The 15,129-nt window shown below is 45.0% G+C and overlaps 1 protein-coding gene across 1 annotated transcript; it reads left to right on the top strand.

Moving 5' to 3' along the window:
- Positions 1–623: 623 nt before the first annotated feature.
- On the top strand, positions 624–15,099 carry SLAMF7 (SLAM family member 7). Its single transcript, XM_012639532.1, has 7 exons — positions 624–689; positions 8,439–8,768; positions 10,088–10,360; positions 10,579–10,689; positions 11,592–11,695; positions 13,159–13,221; positions 14,049–15,099. The coding sequence occupies exons 1-7, from the start codon at positions 635–637 to the stop codon at positions 14,118–14,120; spliced, it is 1,008 nt and encodes a 335-aa protein (XP_012494986.1). The 5' UTR covers positions 624–634; the 3' UTR covers positions 14,121–15,099.
- The last annotated feature ends 30 nt before the right edge of the window (positions 15,100–15,129 follow it).

The following is a 15,129-nucleotide window of genomic DNA, read 5'->3' as shown; positions in this document are numbered from 1 at the left end:
AAATCTGCAACTAAACCCAAGAATATAGTAGCTCAACACTTATAGATAAATTAATTTTGTACCTTTGAAAAAAAAAATTCTTGATTCTGCTGTAATATACTCTAAGCCTTTATCTTCTCATCTGTAAAGTGGGATTTATAGTAGTATCTCACTCACAGAGTTGTTACAAGGAATACATTTTTTTAAAATGCATGTACTCCCAGCACAGTGCCTAGTACTTGGGAAAGCTCCATAAATCTCATCTCCAGTGCCACCCTTCTGTCCCCCATCTATTTTTTTCTATTTCCTTTTTTTCTGAGTCTCTGAGAAGTTAGTCATGTGGTATAGCAGAAAAGGTAGCCCATATGGCCTTGATCAATTCCTAACCTCTCTCCGAGTCTGTGATCCGTTATCTGTAAAATGGGATTCCATCACCTTTGCGGTTCAATTCATTTTTTCCTTCTTTATTAGACGCCTATTAGTATTACGTGTTTGCCACTGAGATAAGCCATTAAGTAAATCAGAGATGACTCATTCACACATGTCAAGACCATGACCCCTCCCACCTTTTTTTAAAAACCCCGACTAGAGAAGAGATTCGAGCAATACGAGAGGGAAGTGGGTTCGTTTAAGTGACTGACATTCAGAGAAAGATATGGCTGGTTCCTCAACATGCCTTGTCCTCATCTCTCTCCTCTGGCAGCTCACAGGTGAGTCCCACCAGATTATCTCCCATTCTCCTGACTGTCTTCCTCTGAAGTGTACCCCCAGGCTCCTAGTTCCACTCTGGATCTCTGGCTCAACTCCGGAGGCTCTGCTTTCTCATCTAACATTGCTTTTTACCAACCTCTGGTCTCTGAATCACAGAGAGCAGAAAGAGACTGGAGGGAGAGGACAAGGAATGGCTCTGTGAGCCAACTCCCCTTCTGCCTGTCCCAGGGAAGGAAGGGCTGAAAGAAGTGGTGCTGGGCATCAGAACACCTGTCTTCTAATCCAGAGTCTGCCATGAATTAGATGAGAAATGTCGAAGCTTCCCTGGGCCTTAGGGACTTTATCTTCCAGCCATCCCTCTCTTTAAGGGCAACTTTAAAAGCAAAATGAGATTGTACAAGCGTGTATTTATTTGTTTACAAATATATTTTTAATTTAAATATATTTATAAATACATTTTAACAGGTTATGCATAACGATGATATAAATAGAAGGAATCACTTAAAGTTTCTCTCTTAACTCAAGGAATATAATCAGTCTCAACTTAGAAAAACAACTCATACCATAGGTACTTTCTGTTTAATACCATGGAGCATGGAGGACCAAGGACTATTCACCTGTCACAGGTATTTTTTTTTTTTTTTTTGGTTTGTTTTTGAGACAGAGTCTGGCTCTGTCACCCAGGCTAGAGTGCCACAGCAACAGCCTAGCTCACAGCAACACCAGATTCGTGGGCTCAAGCAGTCTTCCTGCCTCAGCCTCCTGAGTAGCTGGGACTACAGGCTTGTGTCAGCACACCCAGCTAATTTTTTCTATTTTTAGCAGAGATGGGGTCTTGCTCTTGCTCAGGCTGGTCTCAAACTCCTGACCTCAAACTATCCTCCTGCCTCCGTCTCCCAGAGTGCTAGGCTGTCACAGATATTCTAATCTTTGAAGATTTTACTATCCTAAGGACTCTCAGAAAAGATCAGGGTCCCCATAAATGAGAAATGTCCCTCCTGTCATCATACTCATGGAGTCCCACCATGAGGTAGCCCTCTGAGGACTTGGCATAACTGGTGCATTCTGTGTGCCCAAGCTGCCTGAAGTGACCACACAGGCAGTCAGCTTGCGCAATCCTCCCCTCCCCATCACCTGGCCTCTCTATGTGGTCAGTATCAGCAGACTCTTAATACCCTTGAATTTATCAGAATTTTGTCTTAGCACCTGATTCTAAGCAGGTGGTCCTGAAATAGGCTTTCCCATTAAAAACCACTTCCTGAATGAAAACGGTGATCAGAAATAGAGCTTGAGGGAGGTGAGGTGGGGCAAGGCATGACAGAGGGTTTGAAAGCTCCAGGTTCTCATCTGAAACCTGAACCATGGCAACAGAGTGCACCTGTGACTATCTGCCATGGGGGTCTCCTCTGCCCCGCTCCTGGAGGCTGTGGGAAGTTTGTGTGGTACATTGCCTGTGGCCAAAAGGAGTCAGAGATTGTCCTAGAACATCCAGTGGGCAGACAAGTGGAAGGAGTCCCGTCCCTGGACAAGGACATCCTGCATTTGACTTAATAGCTGTATTATTGTGAGCAAATTACTCATCTTTTGAGCCTTGCTCTTCTCAAGTGCATAACAGATAATGAAATCTAACTTGCAGAATTATTGTGATGTTTTAAATGACATATCGAATGCAAAATAGTTATAATAAAAATGACCATTTATTCAGCTCCTACTATATCCAAGATGTTTTTCATACAATCTCCTCACAAGTCTATAAGACAGATACTATAATCCTTGTTTTATAGATAAGGAAACTTAGGCTCAGAGAGGCCAAGTTTCTTGGGCAAGATTACACAGCTATCTTAAGGTAGAGCAGAGATTAAGTTTCCAAAGCTGGTGCTCTTTTTATCATACCAAACTGCCTAACACTGAACCTGACACCAGTGAGGTGCTCAATAAATGTGTATTTGAGCTGAATCATCCACTGGGAGAGCCAGCTGGGATTTCTTCCCTCTTCAGGTACGTAAGTGCAAGGTAGGAATTAGAAAGGCTTAAGAAGAACAGGTAACTCTGCTGCTGGGCTGTGAATGCACCAACAGGGAACCACCTTGGCCAAGCTCAGAGGGGCCAAGGAGCAGCTCTGGTGGCCTCGGTATTTCCATCTGGAAAATGGGCACAATAATCTGTCCCCCTCACATATTTTATGATGATTAAGTGACACAGTAGTGTTGAGGAGACAATTAATAAAAGGAAAACAGAAAAAAATGAGTGAGGGGATATTGGGGGAAGTGTTGAAAAGAACCAGAAGAAACAAAGGGCAGAAGATGAGTGAGGGGCAGAGTGGTGGGGGATTGAATGTGAACGTGGTAGATTAGAGTTAGACTATTGCGAAAGGTGTGTGGTGAAGTGAGAGGTTTGCAAGCCTCCATTCTCCATGCGTCTCTAATGGCATTGATTTATAGCGCTCTTTCCAGAGCACGTTAGCTAAGGAGAAGTTGGGTAAAGAGCAGTAACTTCCAAACCGTTTTGCTTTTTTAAACTGTGGTTTCCTTTTATGAAGTGAAATATTACAGAAAAACAAACACATAATGACTCCAATGTTAAAGCCTCTCTGATGAAGGCAAGTCCCATAGCTTCTGCCCCTATCACCTCCTGCCACCCTTAGGTCTCCCCCTGAGCTCCCCAGAAATACACCGAGGCACCATCAAGGACTCCAACGGGGGTGGAAGCAGTTTGGGAAATCCTGCCTCAGGAGCCTTGGTTCCTGATCTTGGCCTTCCACTGACTTGGGAACATCACCATAACCCTCTGAACGTCAGCCGCTTCATCTGGGAGGTGGGATTGGACTAAGTAATCCCTAAGATTCCTCCCAGATCCGAGGTGCTCTGGTCCATGGTTTCCATGACGAAAGTGCCGCAACACACTGGTGCATTCTGACAGAGGCACCAAGTGCTGGGAGAGGTGCTTGGGGACAGGACTGGCCAGCAGGAGCTGGGCTTTCCACTCTTCCCTGCCCTCAGTCTCCCCGCTGGATCACCGCCCTTTGGTCCTGTACCTTCCTTGTAATTTGGCTCCTTCCTTCCACTTGACTCTTGAGACTTTTGGGGACAGGAAAAGAAGAGGAGTTGACAACCCAGAGGAAAGGGAGGTGGCAAGGGGGAGAAGCTGTTGTCCCTTCCTGTTATGGAGGGCATCTCAGAGCTGACTCTCCCGATGCCAGAACACCTGAGTCTTGACCAGGGCAGAAGTCAAAGGGTCTCCTGCCCCAGCTCCCTCCACCTCCAACGGCAGGTTGACTAGGGGATGTTCACTGCTGTCTTAACCTGTTGGCTTACCTTGCTGCTGGTAAGCCATCCAAAAGTGTTTGGGGAAATGTCAGTTTCTCATTTTTAGCCTTCCTGGCAGAAATAAAACCAAAAAGTGGGAAGCCTCTTCAAGGCCTGACTCATGATAACACTTGTGGTCCTTGCCTCCCCACTCCCTTCATGTTGTTAGACCACTCTGTACTTCTCAAAATGCTTTCAAATCCGTATTTGCACTTCATTCTCCCCAAATTCCTGGCAAATAAAGGTGTTTTTTTTTTCCCCTGTAAGAGTTCAGAAATGAAAACTTGAAGTGGTAAGCGGTGAGGCCATGGTGGAAAGAACACAGACCTCTGAGGCAGAGGAACTAACTAACTTCTCTCTCCATGTCTTCCACTTCTTCTTTGGGCCATAGGGTTTGACCTCTATCTCCCGGAGCTGTTCTAAGGATCAAGAGAGATAGTGCCCCCTACACTGGCTTGCTAACTGCAGGGTGATACCAGGTATTTATTGCTGGAGTTAGGAGGATGGAGGGACTAGCATGGACCCAGGTGTCCTGACTCCTGGTTAGGCCAGAGCCCTTTTTTCCACAGCTGCATGCTGTGGGGAGGAGAAGCCATCTCCACCCCTCTCTGGGCAGGACCCCATGACTCCAGCACTGATGATCTGGGACCTAATCCTTACAGATCACTCATTGGCTAATTCACAGCAAGATGGTATATCCAATCACCATCCAGGGGAGTATTTCTTTCTGGAGAATTTAAAGTGAGAATGAGGTGACATTTGTGGTAAATTTTCAGGGTATGGGTGTGAGGAAGATTAGGAGACTTCCCCAGGGAAGGGCTTTGAATTAGGCTTTGGGGGCTTTGAATGGGATTTAGATGGACAGAGAGGAGGACAAGGCACAAACAACAGCATGGGGTAGAGGGTGAACTGAGGCCCAGAGAGGGCGGAGGCCTGGCTGCCTGTCTGGCCACAGTGAGTGGGCAGCAGTCCTCCACTTCACATCATTTCGTAGCATTGTGTCCTCACCGTGGCCTTAAAGCAAACGTCCTGCACTTCTCTCAGGTACGATCAACCCAGGTCCTAAGACACCCCTGAAGTAATTACTGTGCCAGAGGAGGCTACCACTGGAGCCAGTGCCGGTCATTCTTACCCAAACCCTTTGGCTGGTACATACGAGAGGAGAGGGTGAAATGGATGAAGAGGAGGCAAGTCACAGCAGTCACTGCACTGATTAGGTGGCAGGCGGACATCGGAGGAGAGTGGATGAGCCTCACGGGTCCCAATCCTCCGGTGCTTGGTAGGCGATGTTGGCAGCCACTCATTCTCCAGAGTGTCTTCTGATCCCACAGATCTTGTTAAGTCCCCCCATTGTATGTCCCCACAGTGCCCGTTATTTCCCTTTTCATAACACTCACAGTTAGTTGTTAAATGCGTGTCTCCCAACTCCATGAGCACAAGAACCATGACTGTCTTGCCCCCTAGTTGTATCCTCAGTTCCTAAACAACTAAATAAATTCTTGTCTCATGACTAAATGAGACAAGTATGACCTGCTTAGATATGGTCAAACTCTATGGTATCACACATTGCAGGTGCAAAACCATCACACAAAGTGGATGCACAATTCAGCCTGGGACAGCTGAAAAGAGAAATGTCTTGTTTCTGGATCCTTTTACCTGGTCAACTGGGAAGAAGAAACAAAACTAGTTTGGACTCTCCAACCCTGCCCCCTATCCTCTAAACCCACATTGGGGAATGGCATGGAGCTGCCTTCTTCTTTCATGATACCTCTTCTCACCCTGTAGATACACTTAAGATAGAACAATATACTCCATCTAGGCCTATGTCATCCTCCAATTTGATTCTAATAAGGAACAATGAATTTCATCCTAAGAAGGAACAAGGCTTTGCTTATACCCCCACACAATTCGTATCTCTCGGCATGTATCCCAAGAATGTAGCACCATATGTGTGGAAGGATGAAAAGAGTAATTGCTCACAGCTTAAATACACACATGCACGCATGCTAATGAGCTAAAGCCACCACCTTAAACATCTCTCCAAAACCTAATATGAAAACAAAATTACTTGAACATTGACCTAAGTCTAGGGATCACATCCACTTGGGGACAAGTAATACCCAATTTTTATTTGACTTCAAGATATTCACCCTTTCCATCTCTGTTGTTGAAGTAAAAGAATGAATGCATTAATTAATCGATTGAAAATTCAAAATTTTGCATTTATTAAAGTACAGAGAAAAAAGAAATAACTAAATAAACTTGATTTTGTCTGTAGTATCTACTGGGACTATTTTGATATCACTTGGGATGATTAAAGAGAGAGTAGTCAGAAACCATCCTGGCCTTAATATTAGGGAAGTAGAGAGGGACAGCTTTTTGAAAAATCATATTTAACAGGATGATTTGATAAAGGCTTGAGTGATCCAAAGCGTATATACACTAACTAATACATTACAGGAGGAAAATGATTGAAAATAGGAATCGGCTCCTAAAAGATATTTACCCAGGAAGAGAAATCAGTAGTTTTGGAGATAAATTTAGTAAAAAGTTGGTAGAGACCTCAAACTTGTAATCAAGGGAGCAGATCAACATTCTGTAGCATGAGGTTTCCTCACCCTGAGGTATTGATAGAGTAACTTATGCTTGAGAGAAGGTCACCAAAGAACATGAAGGAAAATTGAGATTCAATGGGGCCCAAAAGCTTTGGAGTTGACACCTGAGCCCCTTAGGGGTTTGGGGAAGGGGAGTGAGCGAGTGGGCCAGAGTTAGTACAAATGCCAGGGACCTTCAAACTGAGCCATAGTGGAAAGAGTCCAGGTCCCAGAGCTGGAGTGACATTGGTTAAATCCTCAAATCATCACCTAACTAGTTTTGTGCCCTTGGATAAGTTATTTAGATTTTCTTCGAATCTCAGTTTTCTCATTAAATCAGAAGTTAGCAAACTTTTTCTGTAAAGAGCCAGAAAAACGAATATAACAACAATAATAAGAATGAATATATAATGAATCCATCCTGGATTAAATTCATTTTTATAACAACATGGTCATAAAATATAATTTTTAAAATTTCAGCAAAAGTGCATAGGATCCACAGAAGGACAAACATAGAGTTGCAGTTGCATCATTATAACACAACTGTCAGGATTCTATAGCTTGGCTGTTTTTCTGGGTTTTTAATTTCAACTGGACACATTATGTTAGGAGTCAGGGGGGGAAATAACTTTGGGTTTTGTCCTTTTAAGGAGAAACACCTTTAAAGATTTAATTTTAGTTTTGCCATTTCTATCAGCCTTGAATAAATTCTTTCTATCTCTGCTACTTAGCTTTTTCATCTGTAAAATATGCCCTTTAAGGTCTCAACCCCGTGGGTACTGATGTGGGCTCTGCCACCTACTGACTCTGTAGTTTGATAGTCACTTGACCCCATTGTGCCTCAGGTTCTTGATCTGTAAGATGGGGGTATAAGAATCCTTCCTCTAAGGGTTGTTTCAAGAGTTAAACAAGCTCACAGTAGATGTTTTTAAACTGTTAGTCCGAATCTAAATTCTCTCACTGCTCTGTGCTGTCCGCAGAGTCTGCCTCTCAGATTTTAATAGGTAGAAGATGACTCATTCTCCACACCTATTCACTGGAAGGGCTCAGTTTAACACTTCTGAGAGTTTCTTCAGCTGATATTCTTAACAGTTTTTCACCTAGAGCCGCATAACGCATGGTGATTATTTATAAGACATGCTTTCTGGAGTGAACTAAGATCACGGTGAAACAAAAATTTCTCATGGAAGTAAAACCCTACTACAACTCCTAATAGTTTGTGACGAGCATCACGAGTTAGCCTGGACATATTGCAGAGCTCCCTGTCACTCACTTTTTTCCTTCCCACTCAAGGAAGCATGTTAGAATGCAAGCGAATGAGAATCTCACTTGGGGATGACCTTGAATCCACTCTGATCTACCATAAAATAGAAAGACAAATCACGCTCAAATTTCTAAGCTATCGCTATTATTAGGAACATATAGCTCACCTCCCAACGTCTTGATCTGTGCCTAAGAACCACTGCCCCAGGTCAAGCAAGCCTTTCCACCGGCTCTCTTAGGCACAAGCTGGCAGTCCTATGGGAGACTTGGGCAGTAACTTCTCCACTTGTCCCCTCACAGGAACCTGTTAAAGATGGAGCTGGACTTTCAGGTCTACCTCAGAGCTTGGTCTTTCCAGCCAGAGGTCTTTGGGAAAAGTGGGGGAGGGTCACCTGCAGTTGCCCTTTTCAGGCAGAAAGTTCTGATCTCAGTGCTTTCATGTGAGAGAGGTTCTGAAGGGTTTCCCAGGGGCTGATTGTGTTGAACCGAGTGGGTTTCTCAGGATCTTCCCAGGACCCAAAGAGGGTGAGTAATTGGTGACAAGGGCAGGGACTTGGGCTTATTTTATGGTTCTCTGTGTCTGCAGGGTCAGCAGCCTCTGGAGCCCTGAAGGAGCTGGTCGGTGCCCTTGGTGGGTCTGTGACTTTTCCCCTAAATGCCATAGAAGAGCAGGTTGACAGTATTAGCTGGACCTTTAACAAAACTATTCTCGTCATGGTACAGCCAATGGGAGACGAAAAAGTCAATGTCATAGTGACCCAAAATCGTAATAAGGAAAGGATGGAGTTCCTGGGTAAAGGCCACTCCCTGAAGCTCAGCAAACTGATGAAGAATGACTCAGGTGCCTACCACGTGGAGATACACCGTTCACTCTCCCTGTTTCCCATCACCCAGGAGTATGTGCTGCATGTCTATGGTGAGCAGAATCAGTTCTGATGGTGGATGGCTGCCTTGGTGAGGTGGTGAGCTCCCTGACACAGGAGCTGTTCCAGCAGAGGCTGGATGAACACTTGGCAAGAATGTGGGAGAGGAGACTCCTGCATGGATGAAGTAGATGTAGCTGACCCCTGGGGTCCTGCCTCCTCAGGGATACTATAAGAAGCAGTGTGGTATGGTGGGTGGGCCACATGGAAAATGACAATCACACAGATCTAGGTCAAATGCTGGCTTCTTTACTTATTAGTTGCATGACTTTAGCCAAGTTACTTAATTTCTTCGAGTCTTAGTTTCCATATCCATAATGGAGAGAAAATCAATGCCTACCTTAGGAAAATTATTGGGTATAAGGATCAATCACACCCCTTCCTCTGCAGATTCCAGCCAATTGATAAATAGACACCAGAATCAGAAGGAAGATAAAAATATCAGCTTTATTTCCGGTAAAGCTAGATAGGAAAAATACCTCCCTGCCAAGTCTGGAGCTTGGTGCCCATCCAGGGAAGCTGAAATTATGAAAACAGTTGTTCAGCCAGCTACAAGGAGAATAGCTGCCTCCCTCACTGAGCCACAGGGTCAGGGACATGAGGAGACGGACCTCCAAGCTTGCTTGTAGGAAGTAGGCCAGGCACCTGATCACATATACACGTGGTTATGCATGTGTATTTGAACAGAAGACATACATTCTTCAGGCTAATCAGCTGAGGGAGGAAGGAAAAGGGCAAACCACATTTGAACACAATCTTTAACAGCTCAAACCCATGCATAGAAGAAGGTAGTTGGTAGATATCAGACACTCATCATCTCACCAATGAACCAATTGCTCATCCTCTGAGGGAGGGGAGTGAGCACAAGCTAGAGAGGGGAACTAAAAGTGTTGTTTTAATATTATTCTCTCTGGAGAGGAAAAGTGAAAGTCTCTTAAAGGAAGTCTGAGGACAAAGAATAATGAGCCTCTAAAAGAGATAAAATTAGCTGACATTTACAATTTATTTAGCACAGTGCTTGCCATGTGACTATGCATGGTGGCAGCTATGTTCTTGTTGCATTATTTGTTCTATTATTGCTGTTTTTGTTGTTACTGTTATCATTATTATTAATATTATTATATGGCTGTAGGCAAGTAGACCTAGATAGTTCCCTTTCCCAGATAAGAATGAGAATCCTGCTCTGAATTGCTGCTTGCTCTCCATTCTGGAGCTCCCAGGGTGATTCAGGTCCAAGGTATCCAAGGATAATTCAGAGAAAGGAGAGCTACAGGCAGGGTTTCCATCCCTGATTGTCCTTTCTCTTTCACAGAGCACCTGTCAAAGCCCAAAGTCACCATAGGTCTGCAGAGCAATAAGAATGGCACCTGCACAACCAACCTGACATGCTCTATGGCAAATGGAGGAGAGGATGTGACTTACAGCTGGGAGGCCCTGGGGCAAGCAGCCAATGAGACCCTTGATGGCTCCATCCTCCCTGTCTCCTGGAGACAAGGGGAAGGGGACATGACCTTCATCTGCATGGCCAGGAACCCCATCAGCAGCAACTTCTCCAACCCCATCCTTGTCAGGAAGCTCTGTGAAGGTGACTGCCTCTCCCCTCTCTACAGGAGCCTCTGACCCCAGGACCTATACCTTCTTCAGTTCCTGGTCCCCATGGGAACAGGCCCTGTGTGAAAACTGGAGGCCACTTTGGGAAGTCACCAAGCTGGGAGGAAGGTGAAAGGTGCTCCAAATGTTGGGTCATTTTCCCAAGCTGACTTTTCTCCTTTCCCCATGCCTCCACCCGTTCTTTCTTTAAAGGTGTCCCAGATTCCTCCATGGTCCTCCTCCATTTCCTGTTGGTGCCCATCCTGCTCAGTCCCCTTTTAATGGGGCTAGTTCTTCTGAGTATGCGGAGAGAGAAAGGAAAAGGTAGAACATGTACTGTTTTTGTCCTTACCCTCATTCAAGCATTTATGGAGCTGTGTGTCAGGCTTGGTGCAGGTGCCGACGTCAGAGATGAAGAGGCCTTGGGGAAGCACACAGGCAGCTTGCACTCCTTAGCTCTGGAGTAGAGAGAGTGCTGGAGTCCTCACCTTCTCTCCTGAGGACCTGGCCCTCCCAGTTCCCTTTCCAGGGCCTACTCCTCTCTTTCCCCCAGAGGGACTTATAAATGTGGCCCTTCTTCTGACACAGGCCCTGCACTGCTGACTCTGCTCCTCTGACCTAGGAGGCAATGGCCCCCAATTCTGAGGTCCCCACAGACCAGCACGCTCCAGTCAGCCCTTCCTATCCTCATTCCCATCAGAGCCCCTAAACCTGTCCCAGTCCTCTCCATGAAATCAATCTGAGACCTCTCTTTACTTTCCACCTCAGTCCAGACACATTCCTCCTGGGGAAGCATTTCCTTGACTCTCTTCAGCTGCACCCCATGCTCTGTGTCCCTAAACCCTGCTGATTTGTCTCCTCAGGCTCCTACTGACGTTGTCCATGTGGGGTGTTGGGAGGGACCCAAGCATCAGTAGGGTTTGAACTGCAGACTTTGAGATCTCCCTTCCCCCTTAGAAGCCCTCTGAAAGCATTTCTGACATTTCTGCATCCCACTTTGGCCACCTTTGTGCAGAGATCAGGAAATAAAGTAACGAGGATCACAAATTCATCCTGGTTTGTCTGGAATTTTCCCAGTTTTAGTACTGAAAGCCTGTCCCAGATAACCCTTCAGTTACAGGGGTGGTTGGTCACCTTGAGTGGGTCATCCAGAAGGGAAGGCTGGCCAGTGGGGTTGATGAGTGGTAGGAGAGATAGGCTTTCATTCTCTCCCCACTTGGTTTTAGAGTCCATTGAAGAGAAGAAGACAACAGACATTCATCAGGAAATTCCTAATTTCTGTCCCCATGCTGGAGAGAACACAGAGTACGACACAATCTCTTACAATCATGTGAGTCCTTTCCCATCTTTCCTGGGACTTGACCCTCTCTCTGAGGCTCTCCTTTTTTACTTGAGATTTTTCCATGGCTTTGGGCAACATGGGAAGGGGGAGGGCAGTGAGGCTATATAGCCCTTAAAACCCAGTGCACCTGTGTCTTTCCCTTAAGTCTTCATGGATTCTCTTCTGTGCAGAAGTTGGTGGCCTCAGAGCACCCGGTTCTGACCCAACCAGTAGTGCTCATGCTGTGGTTCCTGGAATCACCCCTTCCCTCTATAGTCCACGATGGCCACTCAGAAGGCCAGATTCTTTTTGCATAAAGCAGTGGGTAGAGAAGTGTGACTTCGACATGATGCTGGAGTCGTGGTGTCAGAAGACTGATTGCTCTAGAGATGCCTTTTCTCTCTGAGGTGACTCAAGGAGCTCTCAGGAGAAGGCTTAGAGGGCCTATGGTGGCTCTGGGCCTATACTCAAGGCTTCCCAAGTGCAGGTCACAGAGCTGAAGTGAGTGGACACAAATGTAATTCATAGGAAATCCTCTGAAAAGAAAATCATGAGAACAAAATCTAAAGAAAAGGCAATTTGGAGACATGAAGTCAGTAGATGAGACAACTTCAAAAGGCTCCCCAGGATCAATCATGGCAGCCCAGGCTGGGCTAGCTCTTTAGAGGTTATAGAGCTCTTTTCCATAATGGCCCATTTAATGAAGAAATAAAAATACTTTGGAGCCTCAAAACCCCAGTTTCACTCCAGCCTTTGATGTCTATTGATCAAGTTGCATCTTCTTACTCATACTACAGCATTTACCTACATTTACCCCCTTCAAAGAGGAGACATTACTTTTCCTCTTCAAAGTCATTAGTATTCCGGAATCTTCTTCCTTCCTTATGGGAGAGATTGCTTTGCGCTCCACTCAGCTGGTTTAAGAAAAGATATATCACTTTATCACCATCCTTTCTCTTCCCTTGCTTGAGACACATCCCAGGAGGCTGCAGGACTACCTTGGATGTTCAGGAATAAACTTAACCAACCTAGGATATTTTTCTCCAGTGGGGAAGGAGCTTTTGTTATTGTTGTTACTGTTACTATTATTTTGTTTTGTTTTGTTCCTTCAGTCATCCTTACTGATTTTCTGCAAGGGCCCTTCAACTGCTGAAAAAGTTTATTTGCAATATCAGGAACATTATTCCAAATTAGCCTTTAACCACCTTAGGAGGTTCATGGCTTGTAGCTCATATCAGACTTATATATCTTATATATTTTTGAGATTCATTTAAACACAGCACAGTTTAAGAATAATGCAGTGGCTTCCTGGAAAAGTTGTCAATACTTATTATAAGAGCATCACCAACACAAGCAGTTCCCACTACCCACCTCTGCTTCCCTTCTCTCGATTCTGAGTGTCTCCGTGCCTTGTCTATGTGACTCAGAAGGTGGGTGATAATTTCTTTTGTTTGTTGTTTCTTTTTTAATAGGAAACTATCCCAAAGGAAGATCCAGTGAATACGCTTTATTCCACTGTGCAGATACCAGAAAAGGTAAAAGGCTTCAGAGCTGAGTTTCATCTTAATTGTTCCATCCCATTTCCTGGTTCATGTTTAGGTTAAAATTTCTTGTGTACTGAGAATCTCATATTCTTTGGTATTAAAATGTACTCCAAGAGTTCCCCATTCTTTTTGCTTAGGGTTACACAAGAATATGGGGAATAGAAGAGAATTGTGTTGTAAGAGTCAAATGGGGGTAATCTGAAACAAATAGAATAGGAGAGACGTTCAAGATAGGAATTATAGAGAAAATCAAAAGGCTTCTGACTGAGGTCATGGATGAGAAAAAAGGAATGGTCCAGGCTGTATCTGGGATGAGGAGAGGGACACCAGAGGAGGAGACTCCAGCTTGCTCCCGAGCACCAGTAAACTAGAAGAGGAAGAGATTGTCACTTTTTTTCTTGGTCTAGCTATTTTACATCCAGTTTGCATCTCCTCCCACTTAAACTACTCCCTTCAAGGCTTATTCCTTAACAGATCACACTTGGTAGAAGCAATGGTATGTTTCTGTCTCCTTTCCCTTCCTCTCCCAAATAGATTTGAAAAGTGGGGATCATTAAAGTCATTTGCTTAGTGATAGAAAAGGTTGGTTCTGATGCATTACCACAAGGAAAGTTTAGTTTATGAAGCATTCAGTAAGACATATATGAATTAAACTGAAATAATAGTTTCTCTAAGCTAGGCGTGATTAGGAGCCAGCATGGCAGAAAGTTTGGGTTGGGTGACCTTGGAAATAAAGAGTGTCTGGGATGGCAGGGTCTCCATGGAAGATCCAGAGCCCTGCCCACTCCAGCGCTGTGCTTCCTTCTGTCTGCCTGCAGATGAAGGATCCTCATTCACTGCCCACCGCACCAGACACATCCAGGCTGTTTAGCTACGAGAATGTCATCTAGACAGCAGTCCACTCCCTCAAGTATTGGCTTAAACAAAACCGTCCAAAGGATTCACTGATTTGACCAGAAATATCAAGGAAGAATGAGGAACACTGACTTCCTTCCAGAAGAAACCATTCTTTAGGCTCCTTTGGACTTAAGAGTTTGTAATTCTACCCACTGATGAGAAATCTCCTCACACCCAAAATGTGTGACTATCCCTTCCTGGAAATGTGACTGGGGAGGTGCGGCCAACCTCAAGAAAAGGGCTTAAAAGTGTCTCCGTAGACATGTAAATTCAGAATCACAGGGATGAATGACAGCCTCTGTCATATTAATGATGACTCCAGGTCAGGGCCTGGAGTCTCCTTCCATCCCAGGGCTGGGAGGTCAGGAATATACCCAAGTTAGAAATATAGCTAAGAGTCTGCTTGCCAGGAGGGCAAGAAGACCAGAACAGACAGACATGTCCAGCAGAAGCAGATGTAGCTGCCGAAAATGGATGTATTCATTGACTTATCTGCTATGTGCCTGGCAACATGCTGAGCTTACACTGATCGTCAGACATGCTGTCTGCACTCTTGAAATTGGCTCCTCATGAGCTACTTCCATGGGCAGTTGTGGCAGGCCTGACCACAGTTTCCCAAAGGGTCAGGCGTGAATCCACAGGACTTGAAAGTCAAAGTGCGCAAAGGCGGAGGATCCAGGTAGAAGACCATGTTTGGCAGGCACCATGGATGAAGACTAAGAAGTGTGCGTGGCACAAGGACAAGGACCTCTGGCCAAGCTTCATTTACACTCTTGTGCTGTAAGAGAAATGCCTAGGCCTTAAGGCTTGTGAAGAGCCCCTGTTGATGGAGAATCTGAGCTTGAAGACACATTTTAGATGTAGTACACGAAACTTGGAGTCAGGAGTGGGGGATGGGGGAGTTATTTGCAAACCTTTAAAGTTGGTTAATTCATTACGTAAATATTTATTGAGAACCTCTGCCAGGTTCTGGCAAATAACGCGGACATAGTCCGCATCTCC

This window comes from Propithecus coquereli, unplaced genomic scaffold (assembly GCF_000956105.1).
Source record: "Propithecus coquereli isolate 6110/MARCELLA unplaced genomic scaffold, Pcoq_1.0 Scaffold140, whole genome shotgun sequence".
Taxonomy (NCBI): Eukaryota; Metazoa; Chordata; class Mammalia; order Primates; family Indriidae; genus Propithecus; species Propithecus coquereli.
Note: the sequence above shows the minus strand (reverse complement) of the source record. Positions and strands in the feature narration are given on the sequence as shown.

What these genes read in the sequence shown, in the direction of transcription:
- SLAMF7 (XM_012639532.1), top strand. Translation starts at nt 635, where the DNA reads ATGGCTGGTTCCTCAACATGCCTTGTCCTCATCTCTCTCCTCTGGCAG. An exon ending in TCTCCTCTGGCAGCTCACAG is followed by an intron (nt 690 to 8,438) that starts GTGAGTCCCACC and finishes CTGTGTCTGCAG; the next exon opens with GGTCAGCAGCCTCTGGAGCC. An exon ending in TGTCAGGAAGCTCTGTGAAG is followed by an intron (nt 10,361 to 10,578) that starts GTGACTGCCTCT and finishes CTTTCTTTAAAG; the next exon opens with GTGTCCCAGATTCCTCCATG.